At 40.9% G+C, this 23,685-nt stretch overlaps 1 protein-coding gene across 1 annotated transcript in view; it reads right to left on the reverse strand.

The window, feature by feature from the left end:
* Window positions 1-4,653: 4,653 nt before the first annotated feature.
* The window catches only part of eif3ea (eukaryotic translation initiation factor 3, subunit E, a), a 34,837-nt gene continuing 15,805 nt past the window's right edge, over window positions 4,654-23,685 (reverse strand). Inside the window, exons 8-13 of the mRNA XM_014990409.2 lie at window positions 23,221-23,347; window positions 22,121-22,222; window positions 15,268-15,377; window positions 7,609-7,711; window positions 7,143-7,277; window positions 4,654-4,829 (exon numbers count right to left, since the gene is read on the reverse strand). Coding sequence (XP_014845895.1) covers window positions 4,794-4,829; window positions 7,143-7,277; window positions 7,609-7,711; window positions 15,268-15,377; window positions 22,121-22,222; window positions 23,221-23,347 — 613 coding nt within the window. The 3' untranslated portion in view covers window positions 4,654-4,793. The remainder of the gene's footprint in view (window positions 4,830-7,142; window positions 7,278-7,608; window positions 7,712-15,267; window positions 15,378-22,120; window positions 22,223-23,220; window positions 23,348-23,685) is intronic.

The following is a 23,685-nucleotide window of genomic DNA, read 5'->3' on the forward strand; positions in this document are numbered from 1 at the left end:
CAGCAGCAATAATCTATTGGATTTTGTGCTACGCTACTTTCCGTTGTACTTTGCCAGATCTTGTAAGGCAGACTGTAAAAAGTGTACATCTTTGATATCTGCTACTATATATACATCTTCCACAGGCATGATGTTTTCACGAACGATTTGAAAAATTCTGAAATTAGCCTAGAAATGTAGCAGGTCTGATTAGATATTAGCTTTGTAGCACTCTTTACCACAAATTCTCCAATATGACATTGTTTTTCTACAAGTAAAATTAACAACTTCACTCCAAAAATGGCAAATCTATTAAGGACATCACCCACCAGTTGTTACACCAACCAATAATGCATCATCTTCGTTAGCATATTGCATTATGCTAACGTAAAATGCTTTTTGTTGTTTTGTGCTTGACTTTTTCAGGCACAAGATGCAACTTTCTGCTTCAGGACATTTCAAACTGCGGATTTTGAGTCAATACATTTACTCCTAACCTACTGTAAGAACTGTGGTCCGATTTCTGTAAGCAGTATCTATTATCAGGGCTCATAATTAATCATATTTCATAAGAGTCAATTAGCCTAAATGGATATGATCTGGTCAAAATGTACTTCAGATTTCTAACTTTTTATGAGTACTCATCTCATACCTAACTATAAAACAACGACCTGCAATTATTTTTATCGACATTAACTTTTATACATCTGGAGGCAGATTTTACATGAACCGTAGCTCCGGCTTAGAGAAATGACTCCTTTATACCAGTGAATTTTCAGCTCATATTGAAATTCGTCACTCATTCTCTGATAAATTAACAGTAAGATTTGAGTTTTCATTTCTGAAGTCAATGTGTGCTCACTACACAAACAGGGTCACAAATCTGTTTAGGGGGTCAGAGATTAAAATAGTTTGAAAAAGGGGGGGGGAAAAAATCAGGATTTGACAGTTAAATATTTTTTCTTTATCCATGTTAAGATGTTTTTAATTTAAAAATAATTGACGCCTCTCCTCATGCTTCTTCAGATATTCAAGATTTTCTTTTCTCTTCATTTTTTAATAACATTTTTAAAAATAAAAATTTCCATTTAAAACTATTCTCTGCCTGCTCTGTGGAGCAAATATGTCTTGAAACCATAAGGCAACCGGACCCACTGTAATCATTGATTTGCAGAAGACACAAAGGTGTAGCTGCACTAAATATTTCAACAAATTTAGAGATATAAAGGTGGCCATCCTCTCCTTTACCTTATCTGAAAGACACCGAAACCCTGGAGGCATATGAATAAAAATAATAAACAAACTAAATTTCAAATAAAACCAGATTGTGACTAACTGACAGAGGTTATTAATAAGTGGATATTGGTGGTAATATTCTCAGCTTCAATCCTCTTGGAGCGCGAGCAAACCACTGCTCTACTCCTTTCAGCCACTAGGTGTGGCACTTAATCTTTTATTTATTTGAGGAAATTATTTTTATGTGAAAGCAACGTCGTCCAAGTGAGAGACTCTGCCAGTGTGTGGTGAAGAAAAGAACGTTCTCGAACACAGAGTGGCTACTTTCTGTGCCGGTGACATGACAAAAGGCCTCCTGTCTTTTCATTTGCATGGTCTGTGTATTTTTTTTTTTTTCAGTTTAAACGGCAAAAACCAGAGAAGAAGAAGGAGAAGGGGCAAAAAGCCTCTGGTTGTAAAATCTTCTCTGAGGGGAAGATCTTTGTTTAAAAAAAGGAGTTTCGGAAACCTTTGGTGACCTTTGTGCTGGCTTTTGTTTATTTGTCTGTCCAGAGAGCAGTGACAGACACAGCGGTCAGCGTGGCTGTTGCAGCCACAGGCTGCGCTGCTGGTTTGGATTCTTCTCTACAACAACATGCGAGGGTGCACGGTTAAGGTGAATGTGATAATTTAGGCCCTCTGGCACTTTTATTTTCATGATGTGTCACGGAAAAAGGGGGCCGGTAAACCAATCACTCTGCCCTCTCACCCTCTCCCCCCGCCCCCACCTCCTCGCTTGTTGCAGTGCACACAAGTGGCGGTGACGTCAGCATTTGGATGGTCTGGCCCGGAGCCCTCGGTGCCATAACGGCAATGAGGGGAGAGCGGCGCGTGCACTCGGCTCACCGGGGATCCAGGCTGGACGGCTTTCATTGTGGGTTTTGTCATAGTTTTCTTGAACAAAAGAAAAGGACAACAGAGAGAAGAAGATGGGGGGGAAAAAAAGAAAAAAAGAAAGAAAACCTGTTGGCGTCGTAAAAGTCAGAATCTCTGAAATGTCAACGATTCAGAAATAACCCAACATGACATTTTAAAATAGAGATAAACCACTGCGGTCCATATACGTACAAAGATAATCACAATGGAGACCAGGGTTCAGCTAGAAAGCTGATCTTTATCTGCCGATGAAGGTCATTTGATAGAAGTCTAAAGAACAGATGAAAGGATTATATATATATATATAAATTATATATAATTTATATATATATGGCAACTTATCAGTGAGGCACTTCAAGAATATAATTTATACTTTTTAACAGCTCAGGTAATCAGTCTCTGAGGTGTCGCTAGGGCTGAACAATAATTTTCTAACAATATCGAGATAGACAATATCATCAGATAATATGTCTGACAGATTATTATATAATATCCCTGAACTATGAGCCACAACAGCACAGCATTCTGGGGGATGTAGGCAGAGAGTAAATCAGTGCTCAACCTCACAAAGACTCGTTCACTTGCTCTTTGGTTTCCTAGCAACAACCTGTCGAGTAAAATTGTTTGGTCATTATATCCCAATGAGAGAGCTAGTAGCATGAAATGCAGGCAATGAAAGTCAAATTGTTATGGTTCCTGATTAATATGCCGACACACCAGCAAGGCACGGAGAGGTTTTGATATTAGCCGTGTACCAGCGGGCTAGTTCACCTGGGACTACCTCACAGGACAAAATTTGACTCGCGTGCCTGAGTTTAAGATAATCTTTATTTCAAAGGGTTTCATATAAATTGGTGTGGAAATATTTTGGCATTAATCTAAACAAATTTGAGTAGAGGTGTCCAAAACGTGGCCGAGTTATTTCAATACAAGAACGATACAAAGTGAGGGTGAGATTTTCACTGGCAAATTAAAATCTTCGAATTTTGTGTAAAATGTTTCTTTTACTACAGTTTATATTTTTGTTTCATTTACCTTTTGAAAATTGACCACCTTTAAGTAGGAGTTAAACTCTTCAGTAAGGATACATTTCTGTATTTAAAATGTTTTTATTGGTCTGATATATTCAAACTGCCTAATGAACAGGAATAAAGACGTCCAAACATCCATCTGTGTGTACTTAGTCTATATAATGTCTTTCACTTAGTGATAAAAACTCCTGAAATAAATCGACTTTTCAATAATATTCAAATTTATTGAAGGTGGTCTGCAGCGACACTTTGGTATGATGTGTCCACTGATCAGATAAAGATCCGATTTTTGAGTTTCCGTTCAGATTGTCATCGGTCTCAGTTTTTATCATTGCAGCAGTTTGCGCTCTGCAGATGACAGCTCCTCCTTGCAGAAGTGAACACGATTTCGATTTTGAAGAAAAACGTTTCCATTATGCAGCTCTAAGGACAAAGCGTGCACAAAAACTGTTAGTGCGCGCAAAACCTTCTGATTAAACGGGTTACAATAAAAGGAATTCCAAGACATATCGAATGTAACAATTATTATCTTATGTTTCAGATTGAATAAACTAGCTAAAATAAATAAAGCACAGGTTTTTTTTTGGGTGTTTGGGGAGAAAACTGGTAGAAAGAGCAGGTATTATTCTTTAGTCCACAGTGCAGTTATGTTTATCAACCCGGCGAGTCTGTGACGCATTATGGTCCAAAATAAAAGGAGAAAAGCACCAATTATTGGTCTGTTCTGTCTCCTCTGGACGGAACAAAGTCATACATCTGTTAAGGAGTCCGCTTGTGGGTGAAGCACGCACACACACACACACACACACATATATACACAGGTGATGCAAGACATGCTGCCCTCTGCTGACTTTTGATTTAACCCTAAACAGCAGGTGTATTTGACATAAAAAATCCTTGTTTAGTTGTTAAATTACACATAAGGAGAAAATTACAGCCATAAGAAGGAGTAACAAGCTGTTTGCGAGCAAGCGCAATAAAGTAGGAAGGAGTAAAGGGGGCGGAGGGGGTGATTGAGGGGAGGGGGGCAACAAGAGTACTGAGTTATGAGAAGGTTAAAAGCAGAGCGAAAGAGCAGCGGGGGTGGGACGGGACATTAAAACGATGGTGTCCGTCTGGCTAATGGTGCTTTATGGCTCCCTGGTGTCCTCAGATGGACAGGATGACTGGCAGAGTGTGTGACCGTGGCTAGCCCTACATGGCCTCCGTTTGCACCTCCGCCCCCCCCCCCCCCCACGGCAAAAAAGCGGACCGCTAAAAACACCATAAAACCTCACAGACTAAACAGCCGTTCATCATCGGCGTGCACTCACGAGGCGCATCGCACGCGCCCGACTGTCCTGCTCGGCGGCTCGATGTGCACATTAAAACTTCATCAAGTGTTACTGATACAAAAAACATTTAAAAAACATTAAAAAAGGCAGACCGACCGCTTCAACCTCAGTGGCTGCTCGCGGAGTCCAGAAATAAGGCAATCACGGGGTGAAAACGGTTTCGCTGGTCACTTTTATTGAGCTGGTGATGACTCGAACCGAGAGCATAAAAAAGTACAGCGTGTTTGGTTGTTGTGTTTTTTTTTATTTTTTATTTTCCGTTCTTGATAGACAAGTGTGGTCCGTCGTCGCCGGGTAGTTAAAACCCGCCTTCCTGGCCGGCCCAGTTTGGTGTCTGAGAGGAAAAAAAGAAAGAAGAAAAAAACAACAACATGAAATTAGACTCTTTTTTTTTTTTGCAGGTAACTGGGGTCGATCAAAACCAAACGTTTTGTCGTTAAATGTGGGGAAATGTGAAAAAGCAAAATACATGTGCAGGCAGTTAAAAACGCTTGTTGGGAAATGTCTGTGTGTGTGTGTGTGTGTGTGTGTGTTCTGCTGGTGAGTGCTGGGTGGCTGACAGCGACCTGAAGCAGTCCGCCCAGATGGCAGGCAGTAAATGTTCTCTAAATGTAAGTGATTTGTAGTGTTGAGGACAGCAGGATGGAGTGGTGCTCTGCAAGTTGTTTGCAGCCTCTTTTGTCTAATTAGAAAAACTTCCTAATGAGGCGGGCCGGTTTTTAACTAGACCGTTTTGTGGCTTCGCTCCAGCTGCAGATGTTCAAACAATAGACAGGAGAGTAAGCAAGGAGCTTTCAGCGGTAACATAACAGTCAGGTAAAAGACAGAACCCGTCTGTTCCAGTTAATGGAGGTCAAAGTGACTGGCGAAGGTATTCGTTACGAGAAGCAGTCGAGAAAGTCACATTTACTCTGGAGGAACTGCAGGGATCCATGGCTCATGTGAGAGATTTCGGTTAACTTTGGTTAAAGTGGCTGTCAAGTTGAAAGTACTGCTAGGGTAACAGATTATTTTCTTTTCATTTAAAGGGGCAGTATTGTATATTTTCCAGCCACATGGTGCAATTTTATATCACAATCAAACTTTGGCTGTTATAAAATTGTTGTAACAGTTGTATTGTTGTTTATTGTTGTCTTCTATTGTTGACTTATAAGAAGACTTAGAAGACTTCTTATAAGTCTTCTATAACTTGCGTCTTAAAATTGGGTCAATGTGTCTTTAAGAAGCTCTTGCTCTTTCTGAAACTCCACCTTCGGGAAATCATCACAACATGGCTCCTCTATCAACCCCTTAATGATTTTTAAACAGCGTTTAACAGAGAAGTAACTCATATAATGAGTTCAGCAGATGTGCTGTTGGCTAGTCTGAATGCGCGGAGGGAGGGCTGCTCTGTGAGTCGGAAGCAAGGAGCTTGGAAACTGCAATTCTGAGGAGGAGCTGTGCCTCGAAGGCGGAGCTAGGTCCACCCAGGCATTCTGCACAGCAGAATGGTTGCCACGGGAGATTAAAGCATTTTCTCAAACATACGTGAAGGAATTAAGATAACACTCCAGACATATTTTTTGTGGGGGAATAGCATTACAACATGAGGTAAAGTTTAAAAAAAGTCAAGTTTAAATAATACTGCCCTTTTAAAATGTTAAAACGAGCAAATGGCACATAATTATTGTACAACTTGTGTCTTATCACAGTACGCAAAGTTAACAATACCTCCGCTTTTTAGGTAACATAATTTTAAATTTCTTTTGTCACATATTTGTGAAAACCATGGGTATGTGGGCGACTCTCTGATGTCTGCAGCGACGCATGAGGAACCTGGAGGCTGTTATATTTATGGGTTCAAATAAACCAAGATATTTCATTTGGACTTTTTGAAATTCATTCCTGGCCCAAACATAAGGAAAAACAATTCGAATTAGGTGATTATTTTGATATACATCCAAGTAAATCTTTGTGACTTTATTTTCGTTTTCGGAACGTGCAACCTTTCAGATTTGGGTGCCAACATCCACACACGAATTTTATTGAAAAGAAAATCCAAACAATGCACATCATTGAAAGCTAATTTTATGCTGGTTGGCACAAAACGAATTAGCTGGGGCAAAGCGGTAGAAGCGACTTAAATCTACAGGAAGCGAAGCATGAACATTATTCTGAAATGCAGAGAATCCATAGCATCTGCACGGTGGTAAACATTTAAAAAAAAAAAAGTCAAAATCAAACAGACTTAAAAGGGATTTGCAGACCCTAGGCCAGGTATCTGCAGAGGGTCTTAAGAGCTGGGAACGCCACACTTTGAGTGACGTTCGCCAAGCGCCGGCGAGGGCGTCCTCCTTATTTACGTTGCCGAGCTGAGTCACGGCGCTCGAGCCTCGTTTTATGGCCGCTTGGACTCTACCTTGTCATTAAGCCTCCGAAGAGAGGTGGAAGGATGAAAGCGCCAGCTCTGCTCTTATAAGCCTACTCTGTGTAAGGAGAGCTTTTTGTTGACGCTCGTTTCATCGACATTCTTTTGCCGCGTTCCTCCGAGGCGCTTTGAAGGTTCACGCTGACCTTGGAGCTGACCGGTTGATGGGAGTTATGGGAGCCCTGCAGCGACGGGCTGGAAGGGAGTGCTTTGTGCCGTGTTGGTGTGAGCATTACTCACCTCGTTTCTGTTGCTGGCGGCCTGCTTTTTCTCAATGTTCATAACCAGCATTTGGCTGCGGAACGAGAGGCTCTTGGTTTTCTCAATCACCTGCTGGTAAGGCGATATGGCGTTGTTCCCCATGACAACATGACCCTTAAGCACAAAATAATAAGACAAAAAAAAAAAAAAAGATTGGACCAAATTAGACAACGCACTGAAAAACAATTCAAACACAGGGTTTGTAGTGTTCGTTTCCTCTGTACACACATCTACAGGACTGCTGGAGTTTGTTCTGATAATAACAGAGAGCCTTTGTGATGTGTATACCGCGATATCGTAAAAAAGGCTTTGAGCACAGATGTTTTCTATATAACCTCACAAGAGCACATCATTCAAAGTTAAAAAAAAAATAAAAAAATAAAAAAAATAACAGAAAGCGAATGTATAAAGTATTGAAGCCAAACAGAAGGACAGGAAGTCTCACCAGTTTGGAGTCGATCTTGGCGTCCAGCCTGGCGTTGCGGATGAGGTTGACGATCCATCTCTCGGCCTCCTCGGCAGACATGTTCAGCTTGTCGGCCAGCATGCTGTTAAAGAAACGGACAAGGAGATGAGGAGCTCCAACTTGATTTGAGCAACAACGAAATAAAAGTCAAATGGATCGGAATCTTGTGCCGGCGCTGTAGCGTTTAGATTTACGGCCTGAAAGTCGGGTCAGGTCGGCCTTGGTCTTCTGTGGAACGTTTAATAGGCTTACAATACATCCAGCACAGAGACAGTCAAACGAGAATGCACAATATAAAGTTGAGTCAACTGAATTATTAAAGTCTAAATATAGGAGTAGGCAGCGTAACCTGTTGAGGAAAGACAAAAAATAAGGTGCAGATGTTCAGTACACTGCCCTGTTCCGTTCCTATCAATCACACATTCCAGATGATTTGGCCTCGACTCATCCTGTGGTTACAAGCGACACAATGAATCTTGAAGACGTGAAACTAAAAGCTATAAAATGGCAGAAGTTCCACTGCTTACTCAAATTAAGGTCTAAAAGCAAAAGCAGTGAAATCTCAATTAAAATGGTATGTAGGTAATTAAAGCTAATTAGTCGGGTTGAGTCAGACTCAGACACAATCCCTATGGGGTTGGGTTGAGTCGGGTTGAGTTTCTTAGGTCCGATCTAAACTCTACTCTACCGGAGAACTCCAATGTACCGGTGAATCATGTGATTCTGTTGTTCAATGGTTCAAAGATCTATGAACAATGACACTTGTTCTGTCAGATCTTTATTCTTGTCCCAGTGGGTAATTAGTTTTACAGCAACAATGAGTGTATGACCTCACATAACACATATGCACAGCTGACTGTGGTTTTCTGCCCACTCATCGATCTTTACAAAGCCTGACCTTCCGATTCTGTTTTTGGCCAATACAGATTTAATTTTTTTTTTGTCTGAAAAAGTTGTGAAGTTGCCAACAGTGGGAACTTCACAACAGTGGGAACTTAACAGTGGGAACTTCACACTATTGTCAATCGTGCGCAGTTAACGACTGATAACTGCGCACATGCAGAGGTGGACAGATCCGTCAGTCAGCCCTGAAAAATCAGTTTGTCACCAATTTCGACCAGCGTAGCATCAGATCTGATCTTTCACCTACTTTAACTGCTTCCGAATGTGTGATGTATTTTAGATCTTGTCAAAAAAAAATATTTTTCACAGCACTGAGGTTCATAATCTCCAAAATATCAACGCTTTTAAGACTTTGGATGATTATGTTTGAAGGTTTTAAATGTCTGTAGGTACAATCGTATTTAGCTTCTGCTGAAATGCATAAAGGGTCGATTTAATGTATGTATCGTGTCAAAGTTACACTATAAATGTGCAGAAAACCAGTCATGAGTCTGTGTTTTGTTTTTGCAACACTGTTGAGATTTTTTTTTTAATTTGTCACTTCCAACAGCACTCCATTAGTAATCGGCTGTCTGATGTTGCGTATGCTTAACGTTATTTTAAGTATGCATCTGACTGGCCGATCAGTCTCCCTTATGTGTCCTCTCCCATAACACATTGCTACTACTGACTTCGATGACTCCCACCACCACAGAAAAAAAAAACAGTAGTGAACCCACAGAGAAGCTGGGCAGAAGCCAGGACTGACCGTTAAAATGGTTTTTATTAGCATCACAGAAAGTTGCTCAATTATTTGTTTAGTGGCCGCTTTGGTGCTGAAACTTGAAAACTTTGGTTGGTTCTGAAAATCTAAACTTGACACCTCTTCTGTTTCAGATTAGCAGAAACATCAAAATTAGGCTGCAACACCCCTTCAGGCTCCTGAGAGAACAATAAACACTTGTTAAATTTAAGATCTTACAAATTTCTCTCCTATATTAGTAATTTGCACAAGCAGAGCTCATTTTTATTATTGCTCTGTTTTTTAAGCTGCCTTGATCTCATACTATAATGGAGTAAATCTTGGTGTGAATACATAAATTTTCTGATTTGGTTGATTACTAACTCCCACATATTTTTCTCATAAACTAAGTTGAAGTCTAATGATCTTATTAGAATAATAAATCTTAATAAAGAGAAATATACAGGTGTGTAGGATGCAGTTTTCCGGCCAAACACCAATCTTTAAAAAGCCCAAACTGCTGATTCCAAATTTGGACGACAATTTTTTTTTTGTCTGGAAAAAGTCGCTATATACACCGACAGTTAGCGACTATTGTTAACTGGGCAGATGCACATGTGACCCAGTGGGCGGGTCAGTCAGTCAGTTCTCTTTTATGGCAGAGCAAAATGGGACAGTGGCTGATTTTCAGACCTTTGCAGGTAAATAAGATCAGCTTCTCATGTAATTGTCAGCCTATTGAAAATCTATCAAAATTAAGGAAAACAGAGCCGATGTTTTGGGGAACCCCTACATTAATACACTTCAACTGAGCATAGTAGAAGTATTTTACTGTTTTGGGGTTAATATAATAAAAACATGCATTTGGGTCCGGCTGCTTTATTGTCAAAGGACAAAGCTTAATAACATTTCTTAGAGATTAATGAAACAAATCTATCATCTTCAGCTGGATTATAATGAACATGAAAACATCATGTCAAGCTAAAAATGGTAAAACATGTAAAAGACAACCAAAGCTTCAAACTATTACGGTAAAACAGCCTCCTGGAACCCTCAGGAAAAAGTCCAACCAGATCCCAGAAACAACAACAGGTGTCTTAAAGCAGACAATTGTAGAGTAATAAAGAACACATGAAATTGAAGCTATAATGACGCCGTTTTTCTTGTTGGTAATGAAGAGGGATATTTTAGAAATTCAAAGACACGAACTGGAAACAATCACTTCAGCTGAATTGTAAAAAATGTGTGACAGCACCAAAAATCTTTCAGTTAACGTAACAATATGCATGATCGATGTTGTGCGTTTAGCGTTAAATAAATAGCGACTGCTCCAATCTGTTTTGCTCCAGGCGACATTTCTAACACAAAGCACACCCAGAGAACCTCTAATGGCCCAATACTATTGGGAGTGTGATTTACAGACTTGCAGGAATTACTCCATTAATGGAGCCATGACTGGCCCGCGCGTTGCCTTCAGTTGCTTCACTACCTGCGCCAGCGTCAAAACGCGCTCCATTCGGCTCACGCGGGTGACTCACCGTTCTGACCTGCGGCCGTCGCGCAGGATGAAAGCCGGGTTGGACGCCGGTTTGCTCTTTCAAACATCTCCGCGTAAATGTGTCAGAGACAGGAGGAGCGGGGAGCCAGCAGGGAGCTGACCCGCTTTGATCTGAAGCTTTCCTCCAGCTGGCCTCCCTTGTGGCTTTCTTAATAACTAGACCCCCTTGATACCCTCATCTAGACCCCCTCTTCCACCCTCCTTCAACATTTCCTGCCCTCATCGTTTGACCCTCCCCACCGCTTCTACCGCATTTCATATAAGGGGCCCAATAAATATCCTCTACCACTTTGAGCACGGCTGAGAATATGACGACTGCAGCCTCATCTAAAGAGCTTAAAAAAAAAAAAACAGCCAACCTGTAAAGCCATAATGTAGAATGAGTTGAATTTTTCTCTGCATAATAAGGGTTACGAAGGCCAATACAAAAACAATTTACTCCGCTAATTTTTTCACTTCCTGGTCCATAAATCACACTTGGTGAGACTCGGTCGGCGTTGGCTGAAAACTCCCGAGACCCGGGCGCTTCTCACGCCACCGCCGTTACAGATTTTATTCATGGCATTCTTGTAGTGGGAAGTAATCTTATTTGGGAATTGGAATTTACAATATGACCGGTCTTACCTCAAGGCCACTTTCAGGCCCATGAATGTTGCTAAAATGGTGGCAAAAACCACATGAAAACAGGGAAGGGAAATGATGTCAGTCTGTGGATGGGGCGTAAACAACAAATAAGAGGCATTACCTCAGCATAATGAGGAAAATACGGTCTGGTTTCCCCCCCGAGTGACTGGGCCTCAACACGTCCGCCGCGGCAAAGCGTCCCCAAGAAGGGCAGGTAATGACCTAAAGGAGTGGCACGTGTGTGTGTGTGTGTGTGTGTGTGTGTGTGTGTGTGTGTGTGTGTGTGTGTGTGTATGTGTGTGTGTGTGTGTGTGTAGCGGGGTCGTGACCAGGACGGAAAAGGACACAGAGAAATGGATGGATGTGTCACTCGAACCATACAAACATGAATGCTCGGTCTGCCGAACAGAACAGCTGATTACAATTCAGCTTGTCAGACACGGGGAAAATGAGTCATGACTGCTAAATTGCACCTATGGATCATCGTTGGGAATCAGATCTGGATCTGGAATCCGTTTTTCCATAGATAAAAATCTCGATAGATACAGAGTTAGACATAGATAGATACACAGATAAATAAAGATAGATACAGAGACAGACCAATTGAGATAGAAATGGACAGACAGAGCGATAGAGATAAAGATAGATACAGAAATAGAGCGATCAATAGAGAGATGCAGATAGATAAGGACAAAGATAAGACAGATACAGAGACAAGTAGAGTAACAGAGACAGATAGTGCTATAGATGCAGAGTGATAAATATGCAGAGCGACAGATCAATTGATAGTTGATTAATTGTGTTTAAAATTTGTAATGAGGTAAAATCTGTGTAATTAATCAAAATTAAATTCTGGCCCCATCTATCTATCTATAGTTATCTTATATCTGTAACTGTCATATATATCTATAAGATAGATACAGGGACATATATATATATATATATATATATATATATATATATATATATATATATATATATATATATTACTTCTCCACAATCAAGTAACCTGAGGAGGATGTGAATGGACCCTGACATTTCTTCCAGTTCTGCAGTGATTAAATGATTGCAGCAGTCGTGGTGTGGCTGTTTTGCTTGATAATTTAAGTAACTGGGGGCACATGTCAGTCAAGTCCAGGTCAGACGTGCTGATCAAAACAAACATGGTCTGGTTTCCTCACCGGGGACTTCAAGCTAAGCTCTAACCCTCGTCAACGAGCTCTGTGCAGCATAATGCAGGACCACCAACCCCCGCCTACCCCCCCAAAAAAGGCCCACAGGCTGAGCCCCGGATCAGTCTAGGCTTCTCTAATCTAATTTATAAAACTCAAGAATGGCAATGTTTTCATCCCCGGAAGCACATTTGTACATCAGATCAGAGGTTCTTCACTTTTTGTCTCAGTTAGCAACCCCACTTAAGCCGTGGGGGGGCAGGGGAGGGGTTGGAAGCTTTAAAAGAAAGAGAGGGAACAAGGGTTGGGCGGGATCTCCAGAACCGACGCTATTGACATCCTTTGGCCGATGAGTGGAGTCGAAAGCCTCCGTGGCTGGTTTTATTTTACGTAACCATGATCTTGTTCCCTGGGGTGCAGAGATCAATTTCACTTCGACCCCTCGCGCTCTCTGGCTCCTGAGCCTTCCACTTCAGGCTGGGTGGGACTCCTGTGGCTCTTAATACCCTCCTCACACTTGAGGAGAGGGGTCAGGTTTGGGGTCTAACTCTGTTAGAGAGGGATGTGTGGTGGTGGGGGATCCTTCACCAAAGCGACTCCCTCCTTAACATAACTGCTCTAAAAATGCATGCATTGTTAAACAGCAACGCGTGATAGGGGGGCTTGGGATAAAATTGATTTTTTTTTTTTTTTTTTGAGTGGAGGGGGGGGGGGAAACAATAAAAAAACAAAATCATTGTGTGGTCTTTTTAATGACTCAATTGTGAGGTGGAAAAGATCTCCGGGTTTCCGTCCAAAACACCCAAAAAGAAAAAATAAATCCTTCAAACTACAAGTGAGCTGTTGTGTACAAACAGAGATGAAGTGGGGAAGCCTCCCCTTCCCTACCCCCCTTTTCACCCCCAAATAATCACATCTCAAGCTTTTCTTCAAAATCTCACAAGACAAGTGAGCACTTGGAGGTCGAGAGAGAGTCTTGCCACTCAAACGTTCATGGGAAGACGACGGAAATAAAGCAGGAAAACAAGGCTAAATTGAAAACATACACTTTGGACAGCGTAAAGTCTAGACAAAATACATTTTATCTGACTGCAGAATGCTTCACATAAACCTTTATTGCATAAAACAACTTCATCATGCCAATGTCTGGTGTAGTTGGGGTTTTTTGGGGGAGGGAAGGGGGAGTCCGAGCTGTGGGCAAAGTATTTGTGAAACCATCATAGCCAACAGCTGTAAAAACCGCCTCATTAAGTGGGGAGTGTGGGGGGCAACAAATTCATTAAAATCAACGCTTGGGTGCAGCGAGCTACTTGGGAAGAGAACTAATGACTTGGCCAATCCGGCCGTCTGTCAGAAAATAAGACGCTTTTTCCCTCCCATCTCATCGTCATAACACCCGGCAAGTAAACGCGGAACTCCCTCGAACGACTCCTAATTTGTGTTTCCCGCGTCGGAAACCTCAACAAGAGGAGAGCCGAGGACACCGAAGCGAATCGCCGTTCGACTTCCTCTTCCAGCGTTACCACTAACCTTTGTGGTCCCTAACAAGAAAATGGATCCAATTGCAGTAAGTCTGCCAAAAAAGAGCCAGGGCTCCTAATCAATTCCAGACGATCTGCAACTGGAGATTTAGACGGGCCCCGATCATGTTCCACGGTTCAACCTTGACAGCAGACCTCCGAGGCTCGACGCGGTAGTCGATGCCATCATCTTTATGTGGGGCGGTGGGTGTGGGGAAGTAATCAACTCCCCTCTTTGTTTTGTTTTGTTTGCGCGGCATGTTCAAAAACGCAGACCCTTCCTTTGAAATCTTTAGCGTTAATTACATGTCTGGGAGGCCGTTTCTAAGAAACGCAGTCAATTAAACCATCCAAGGAGCAGGATTAAACACAACATAACTACAGGACAACCGTGCGATACGAGACTGAATTCCCTTATATAGACGAGGAATCGTTTCTAAGACGGGTGAATGCCGTCTTTATCCCGAGTCAGCTTCCAGATCTGATGTAAGGCGGCAGCCAAATCCTATAATCTCTCCTAATTGCAGACAATTAAAAACAATCTTTTTTACTTTTCTCTCCACTAATGCTATAATTAGCAATTACTACATTTCTTGGTTTTGGGGAAGCATCCAAGGTCAACTGTATTTCGTTGCAACTAAACCCCCGTTTCAAAACTGCGGACACCGTAGGCAAGAAGAACCCCCGTCTAACCTCCATTTACACCAACAAACAAGAGCTAGAAATGTTTCCGAGCACCGAAGCAGCTGGGAACGTCTGGAGCTGTATAAGCCTTGACCTCTTTCTGGGGTGGGGGGCAAAAAAACAAAAATGGTCAGAGTTTGGCCTTGGACAGGTGGACTTCAAAGTCAAGCCAGCTGAGAAACCTGATGAGACCTGGAAGCAGTTAAACCACATCAGCTTTAATCCCAGAGACGTGTGGGGTCAGAATGGTTGAGTGTGTGTTGGGGGTGGGGGCAATAAACACTTGTCTGCAGGAAAAATATGACAAATCACAATGCAGACCACCTCAAACGTCTAATTACCACAAAACGGATGTCCCTGTCGCTTTTTTTTCCTTTTTCTTAGAAATGTTTGCATGAAACAGCTTTTTGAAGGAAGACTTCATGGTGTTTATCGGGGTCGTGTAGCGGGACCAACCTGATGCTAATGCACTGGTGGATTCTGCAGAATGTCTCGAAGATGAAGAGTCGGGCGTTTTCGATGAAGTCCTCCAGGCAAGCCACCAGGAAGAAGTCGTTCACGAGAACCTGCAAGGCAGAAAGCAAAACGTAGATGGAAAATGTTCTGCAGGGATGTCAACACTCGGAAGCCAAATGTTTCCTCTAATGGACAGAAATCCTAATTCCTGGTAGGCCTGTTACAATAAGCAATAAATCAACGAATTGCACGATAAATTAGGACAAGCTCAATAATTTCCATTTGCATGACTTATTGTTTTTTTCTCGCTTTCTACCAAAAGCTGGATGACAAAAGTTTTCAGTCTGGTGCTTTGGTCTCAACAAGCTCTTTTTACAAAAGAAACGTTTGCTTACAGAGGCTTCATAATTAATTTTATTTGTTTTTCTATTATTTTGTTTATTAATTTGGGATATTTACAATGTCTTACAGTTCCTGTGTTAAATGTTCATTAGAATTTAAAGTTTATTGATTTATCTTTAAGTGTTCTTGCATTATTATACCATTATTGTATTATTTGAAAATGGTCTCAAAACAACAATATTACTCTTTATCGCAATAACTTCTGGGACAATTTATCATCCAGCAAAATCTGTTATCGTGACATGCCTGATCTCAGAAAGTGTACTGAGCTCTGTTAAAATCAAAGTTTATGATGCAGTAAAAATGAGCAAATTAATTTAAAAAAATGATCAAATTAAAAAAAATAACGAAATATATAATTTTTATAATTCAAAACTATATTAAAGAAAAAATACATATAAAAAAACAACTGTGCACACTTAATACTTTGTTGAAGCACCTTTTCAATTGGTTTCAGGATTCAATTTTGACCTCTTATGCGACACTTCCAGGAACTCTGTAGCTGACAGCCATCTTGGTGGGTATCCGCAGTTAACCATCATGACAGTTGCTATGGAGTTGCTATGTCAAAAATAAACAAGCCATGTCCTCCGTCTCATATGGATCGATCCTGATAGCAGAGATTTTGTTGATGCATTTCTTTCTTGCACATTGGTCAAGAGTGTCAATATACTTTTGTTTTTTTGGTCTTGAAGTCTTGAGACTAAAATCTGTTCGTCTGTGTTTTTGCAGGAAAAATATGACCAACATGGCGGTTCAGTGGCGTGGATCACTTCGGGTTCAGACTTGTGGGAACTATGCATAGGCAACATCAGGGTAGGTTAGCCGCACACGAATGCCGATGTGACCTGGTAGCCAGGTCTGTCAGTCAGCCCTCTTTATTGGCAGAATGACAAGTGTCGACCAATCTCTGGTCTCCCAAAATTAAGGAAATCGGGGCCAATTTACTCTACTAATAACGGTGTGACATGAGAGATGAAATGTTAATTAAAACAAAAACAAACAAAAAAACATTGCCATCTGTGCAGAGACAAGGATTTCCCTCTAGTGTATTATAAGCCTGGCGGGCCACTACGCTTAGCTTACCACAAGGCTAAGCATCATTTCTTTAATTTAAATGTGGTTTTTATACACCACTAATGTTGACAGCATAGACAAATTAAGCTAGGTTTGTAGCTGGTGCACTGAAATGGGCACAAGAGGGAGCACACCAGTTGCAGTATCCCTGCACCTGCCTGTTGTCCTCATGGTATTATTTCCAAATTATGATGCCTACTTGCAGATCTCTGAATTTTTAGAATTTAACTTTTTTTTTTTTAACACAAAACGACAGTGAGTTGCTGGTGGACTGGCCTAGCGCCCCTACCACAAGGCTTAGCAGGTTTTCTGGGAGAAACCTTGCTGGACATATGTCAAGAGTGTCTGTTGTTCAAAGCTTACCAACCAGACGGCAATCACCATCTAAAACCTGCAGGGCCTCCTAAATGTACCACACACAGACCACTCCTTCACTGAATCCATTACTTGTGCTTAGATGAGGTAAGAAATACAGTCTTGCTTGAACTTGTTGACTTTTTTTTTTTACATGAGACCAATTTAAGTGCTTCATTCTACTGTAACTGTTCATGACCCAGCTGTGGCCCCAGAGGTACAACTGTGTGAAATTTCTCAGTGCCTGTTGCATTCCAGCTCTCCATAGAGAGACATTTTGCAGCACAGACTTCCCAACTTTTAAAAAAGTTATTTAAGAATTACTGCCTCTTTGTTTTCTTAAGCCTAAGGAGCTGTTATCTAACCCAGGGTTCTTGTCGAATGAATCCAAACTGCACGGTGCTATCGGCCGACGCATTCTTCAGCTACATCAATGCTTATCTACGGTTGATAAACTTTGAACAGCTAAGTACCCTAATTATTGTCATCTGGGGTTTCAGACCACAAAGCTCAAACAAATTCTGAAATGGGCTGAAGAGCCCCTTTGTGCGCAATCTGCGGGCCTCGCTGTATGTCGCTCTATGCTTTTTCGTTCTTGGACATGAAGGCATCTCACATCTGACAGTGATTCGAGATGCGGGCAGAGTGGGTACAGAGCTGAAAGAAAACCTGCGAGGCCTAAACAGGATCGTTTAACGCAGGCTAATTTCCTCATTTAAAAGCACTTTTATAGCGTTCAGCAAACTTAAAGCGGGACAGCTGAAAAACAATATCGGCATCTGGCTGTGAGGGGAACTTACAACAGAGATGCTCTCGATGGCTCTAAATTGATGCACTGTTAGGAAAACTCAAGCGAGTGGAGTATCCATTTACCCCAATTGCCACTGTCTGTGAAACATCCCTTCTGCCTTTGAAGTAACCTGTTTATTCTTGAGAAGCCTGCATGTGTATTTCTGAGGGCAGACCAGCTGCTTTGCTGACTTCAAACAAGTCGATTTTGATAAAATACCTCGAACCATTTTTCCTCCCCACACACATGCTGCAAGACCAGCTTCTGAACCGGCGTTATTTAGGGAAGGCCACTGTTAAAAGGACATGGAATGACTTGGTTTTTGACCCCAGAGGCACTTTGGAATGTCCATCAATTGTTAACAGCGAAACCAAAAAAATGCTTGCAAGTACTTAACAAGGCCTAAGATTAAAAAAGAATTTAGCTGAAATCCAATGCTGTTTTCATCTCGTGAACAGGCTTTAAGATAATATTTCTTCCCTAGCAAAACAGTGACATACCTCTTTGATGAATTAAACTCAACTTTGTGCTTTGTCATTTAACATACACCAAAGTATACTGCTCAAAAAAATAAAGGGAACATTTCACTAATTTTGTGTGTGGCTCCAAATCCAGGCCTCAATTGGTTAATAAATTTGATTTCCATTGATGATTTTTGTGTGATTTTGTTGTCAGCACATTCAACTTTGTACAGAACAAAGTATTCAATGAGAATATTTCATTCATTCAGATCTAGGATGTGTTATTTGAGTGTTCCCTTTATTTTTTTGAGCAGTGTATATATAAAAACAGCGTGTTTCAAACTAGGGCTGTCAACATTAATACGCTGATAAAAGTGATCTGAAAAGTTCAACGTGTTAATATTTACATAATGTCAATTAAACTACCTATCCTGACCTAAAAGTCTTTCTCTGGCGAAAGCTACCACAACGAACGGTGAATGTTTTCCGCCACTTTGGTTGAACCCAACACAAGGAATGCGATGGCGAAAGTTGCGAGAGTGACAAAAGTTGAACATTTTTCAGCTGTCTTGTCTTGTGTCGAAAGCCCGTGTGTGCACAAGCTACAAATTTCACATGCACAAATTTTGCCAGTTGCTTGAATGGAGGAGAGCAGGAGATTGTCACCTCAAGTTCCATAGGGAATGAATAAGCGGAGAATGACATCGCCTCACACGTGTCGAGCCTGTTACTGCAGTCAACAATGTGGAGTCGCAAACTTGAGAGAAAAGATGAGCGAGGAGAGTCAAAGTGGTGTGTCCAGAGGAAACTTTCCCTTAAAAAACAATCACCCAGATTGAAGCTTGGATAAAACCAAGGTTGCAACAGGAAATTGTCCTTCCATGGAAGCACATGCAGCTTATAGTTAACATTTATACCTTAACGTTTGAAACAAAATGACTTCCTGAACATCAAAATCTGGAATATTGAGAATCTTGACAATTTGGTTTGAGACACATTTCTTGCCTATTTACATTTCAAGCTTATAAAAGTTAAGCATAGTGATTAATCGCAGTGCTAGAGGGCAGTTAATCTAATTACACTTTTTTAATCAACCTTGCACAGTTTTAAGTTGCTTTAATTTTAATAAATGTGCTGAAGAAAGACGTTTTACTCATCTGTATTGAGAATAAAGAACACAGCGTGACTTTCCCCTACTTCTTGTCGCCAGCTGATGTGATGAAAGTGTTTAATAAGTAAAGCTACAGTTATTACAGTGTGTTTTAGAGTGCTTAGTTCATTTGCTTGTTTTTCTGTGTATCAAAAAAACAAATAAGGCACCAGTTTGACCTTTGATCAAACTGGCACGATCAAAGGTCAATTAATAGTAAGTGAAAATAATTAATGGAAGGACGGATAAATGGATGTTTCAAATCGAAGCAGTCAGATCACATTCAACATCTCAGTTTTAAATCTCATGTATGATGTGTGATATTATGATGACTTTATAAAAGTTACTGTGAGAATCTCTACCAGTGGTGGAGGAGGTTTGGAGGATTTAATCAGGTCAGGTTTGTTTCATTCAGGAGCTTCATAAGCTAAAGGGATAAATAAAAAGCCTCAGTCTGAACTGTTCCTACTTAAGCTATAAATCCCATCAGTCTAAGAAAGGCAGAATATAACAACGCGGAAAAACATTCATAAAATTGCACAAACGATATATTAAATTACAACACTGGTTACGATTTTGGCCTATTCATGTAGCCAGCACCTGTAATTATCTCCTGCTGGACATAAAGTCTCAATATAATACCAAATTGCCAAATGACTGTTAAAAAAGTGGAGATCAAACGTTTCCAATTTGCATGATTCGTTGGAGCCGCAGAGGCAAAATTGATGTCATCTTTTATGAGATTCAGTTTTTATTGTGACGATTAAACATGGTTAAAGTTTATGTTTCGCACTATGTGTTTTGGTCCCGCAGTCGGGAGTCGGCTGAAACACTTTCACTCAACTCTTTCAAGCCGAGCCAGAAAAGCTTTCGTCCAGTAAGTTCAAGCCCATTTTCTCTTTTCTAGAGAAAAGTGTAATAATAATAATAATAATAATAATAATAATAAAAGAAACAAAGAAGAAGCTGATGCTGGCCCACCAGCAGGAACGATAAGTCAGAGATGAGCTGGTGAGAAGAAGGAGGCGATGCATGCACCAATGTTTCCAAACAAACAGCAGTTATCATCAATCTGCTGTTAGCATGATGTTAACTGCATGCGTGAAAGAACACTGCTGTGCAACATGGCCTCCTTCACTGGTTTGGGTATGAGAGAAAACAGAGAAAATAAAGAGAGGGACTGATGTTTGGAGCGTTGTAGTGTGAAACAACAAAGCGCGTTACAGATATGTAGCTTCATTTTAAAAGTAGGGCAAAGTTTGCAAAGAGAGAACCTTAAGATCTGTTAAACGACCAGAAATAATATTGTATTGACTTAAAAAAAAAAAAAAAAACATCAGCTGAAATTAGACAGTTGGCTTAGTTTATAGCTACATAAAGTACAAATCTGCACTCTCAGAAAATACTTTACGGCAGAAAAACGTGAAATTTATTTTGCTTTGAATGCTAGCTTGAGTTCCAAACAATGTAATATCAGCTGTTCTTTAGGTGGACACCCTACAGATGTCAAATCTCAATGTTCTCCGGTATAAGTTTTTAAAAAAATGGCTCTGCAACCGTGGTGCTGTAATCCTGTTATATTTGGACTAAAGTCCACCAGTTACATTTTACAAAGATCAAAAACCTGATGTTGTATCAAAGACAGAATGATTTGCTTCTTTAAAACGTTGCATATGTTTCATATTATCATTAGCTTTACAGATAAGAGCTGCTCGGCCATCAGTTAAGTCAGGCTTGTTTTTTGTTTTGTTTTGTTTTAAGTGATGCATATGGATTTGGAACCAGCTGCAAATTTGCAACACGTGGTGGGAGGAGCAGCTCAGACCCTTTGGGAGCTAAAATACTTCTGGGTCTGGTTTGAATGTAAAACCAACCATTGTAAACGTTCAATGCCGTTTTTAGAGCATTTCAGCTTAAAGAGATATCTTTTTTAGCAGACAAAGTTCCAGGTGTTTTTTTCTTTTTCTTACATAGATAAAATAAATGACAAAATTTAAAGCATGAAATGTTTGTTTGAGCTCTAAAACTCCCAAGTTCACCGTAATGCTGTCCTGCAAGTGTTCAGTTCTGCAGTCAACATCCAAACCCTTTCACTGCGTACTACCAACTCTATTTTCAGGTTCTGTAGTTACATCCAGCTTTTATGAAGCAAGAGTTGAAACTCCCTAAATAGCAGCGCAATGACAGATCTCCCCCCCCTAAAACAAGTGTCTGCACGCCTCTGCGGAGACTTTTGCTTATAAAGCTTTTACTGTTAACAACCGGCCTGATGGGTCAATTACAGGCCGTAGTAAAATCTGACTGAAGCCTGAGTCATGCAGCATCCAGAGAGGCTTCTATATGAGACGGTGAGATACGGCGTACAGGCTCCTACTGTTCAGTAATGACCCTGCATTGAATAGGGTTGGAGGGGGTCAGACGGGGTCAAATGACTGCTAGTCATGTTTACTGCGATGGCCTGTGAGAAGGTTCACGGGGTGACCGACAAATCGAGACTTCCGAAGAGGGCAGAGATGAAGAGAGAGAGAGACAGAGAGAGAGAGAGAGACCTGCTGGTGTTACAGGAGCGAGCAGCTGAAATGAATGACGCCCGTTACATCGTGGAGGCGGTTTACTTACAGACTCGCACTCCCTGAGTTTCTTCTGGGCGCTGTCGAAGTCGAAGTTCACGTAGAGGCACTCCACAAACTCGGTAATTGGGTCTTTGTAGGTGTACGACTCCTAAAAAATAAAAAATAATTAATGGAGAACGGTTTGGGTGTTTATGTTTACTTTTGTCATGACGTTTGCATGTGAGGCTTTCACATGCAAACGTGTAGTGCCTTGCAAAATTATTCGGATCCCATCAACTGAAAAACTACCACCAAGTGGCAACGTTGGTGGAAAAATGAGGCATGGATTTGACAGATTTTACATCTGAAATACGTAAAATCGACATATTTAGAACAACAATATGAGAGATGCACCAATCCGATATCAATATCTGTATTGTATTGTAAAAATTCTAGATCGGGTTTTGGCGCCAATCCAAAGAGCAAGTCTATTCAGTATAATTCTATGGTTTGTGCTGAGTGATGTCATTACATTTAGAATTAATAATTGCACTTTCTGAGCTATTTTTATGGATTGCTGCCGTTTATTTTTACATGTTTAACGAACCTTTTGTTTTTGTCAGTTTCTTTATTATTTTACATTGGCTGTTATACAATTGTACTGACTGAACAAATGAAAGACGTGTTGTTTTTACATGTTCGGCCACATTCATCTTGAATCTCTAAAAAAGCAACTTTGACAAAGAGAACATTAAGCTTCATCTGAGCCCAATGTCCAATAAACGCCCACTGCGCTCTAAAAGGAAGCGTTGGTTTAACCATTTTTCACAACCTAATTACTGTTACGACTAAAGGTGGACTGATAAAATCCTCCCTGATTTCCTTAATTTTCAAAGATCACCAATCAGCCGACACTTACATGAGAAAGAAACCGGAGCTTACCTGTTCCAAACTTTGCAACTTTGTTTCTATATTTAGCAACTTTTCAGCCCAAAAAAAAAAAAAAAAAAAAAATCGGTATTGGCCAGATTTGGCCGGCTCAAACATTTTAAAGATCAACAATCGGCCAGAAAACTGCAATCTGTGCACACCTAGTGACCACTTTTATTTATTTTTTTAAATAAGTTGAATTAAATAAAATAACGTTTTGTGTAACCAAGTTCTTACCTGCTGTATGACTTTCACCAAATCCTTCAGAACCTGCCGGCGCTTCCGGACGTCCTTGTTGGTAATGACCGCGGTGGTCAGGTAACGCAGGATGTGGGGGCACATAGTCTGGATCGCATTGAGGTATCTGGGGTGGCGGGGGGGGGTCAAGTAATCACTTATTAGAGCAATGTAAGCAAAGACATGATCTTTACAGAGAGACACATAATATAACGCTCTGGCTGCCTCTCGGGCCTTTGGCATTTTGACTTATGAAAAAGCCCTTGCAGCTAAACAGATAAATGTCCCAACAGGACCTGCGTTTCTACACATGGGCTCCGGCTTTAAGCTGTCTCTTTCATTAGAGTTCTGAGAGCGAAGAGGAGGAGGAGAGTGGAGGAAGAGGAAACCCTGGCAAGAAGATATAGATCAGTGAGCATAGACGTGCCCAGTAGCTGAAACTCTATCCATCAGGGACTGATGCTC

The sequence above is a fragment of the Poecilia mexicana genome, unplaced genomic scaffold, assembly GCF_051168715.1.
Source record: "Poecilia mexicana isolate PSO_F unplaced genomic scaffold, ASM5116871v1 scaffold_16, whole genome shotgun sequence".
NCBI lineage: Eukaryota > Metazoa > Chordata > Actinopteri > Cyprinodontiformes > Poeciliidae > Poecilia > Poecilia mexicana.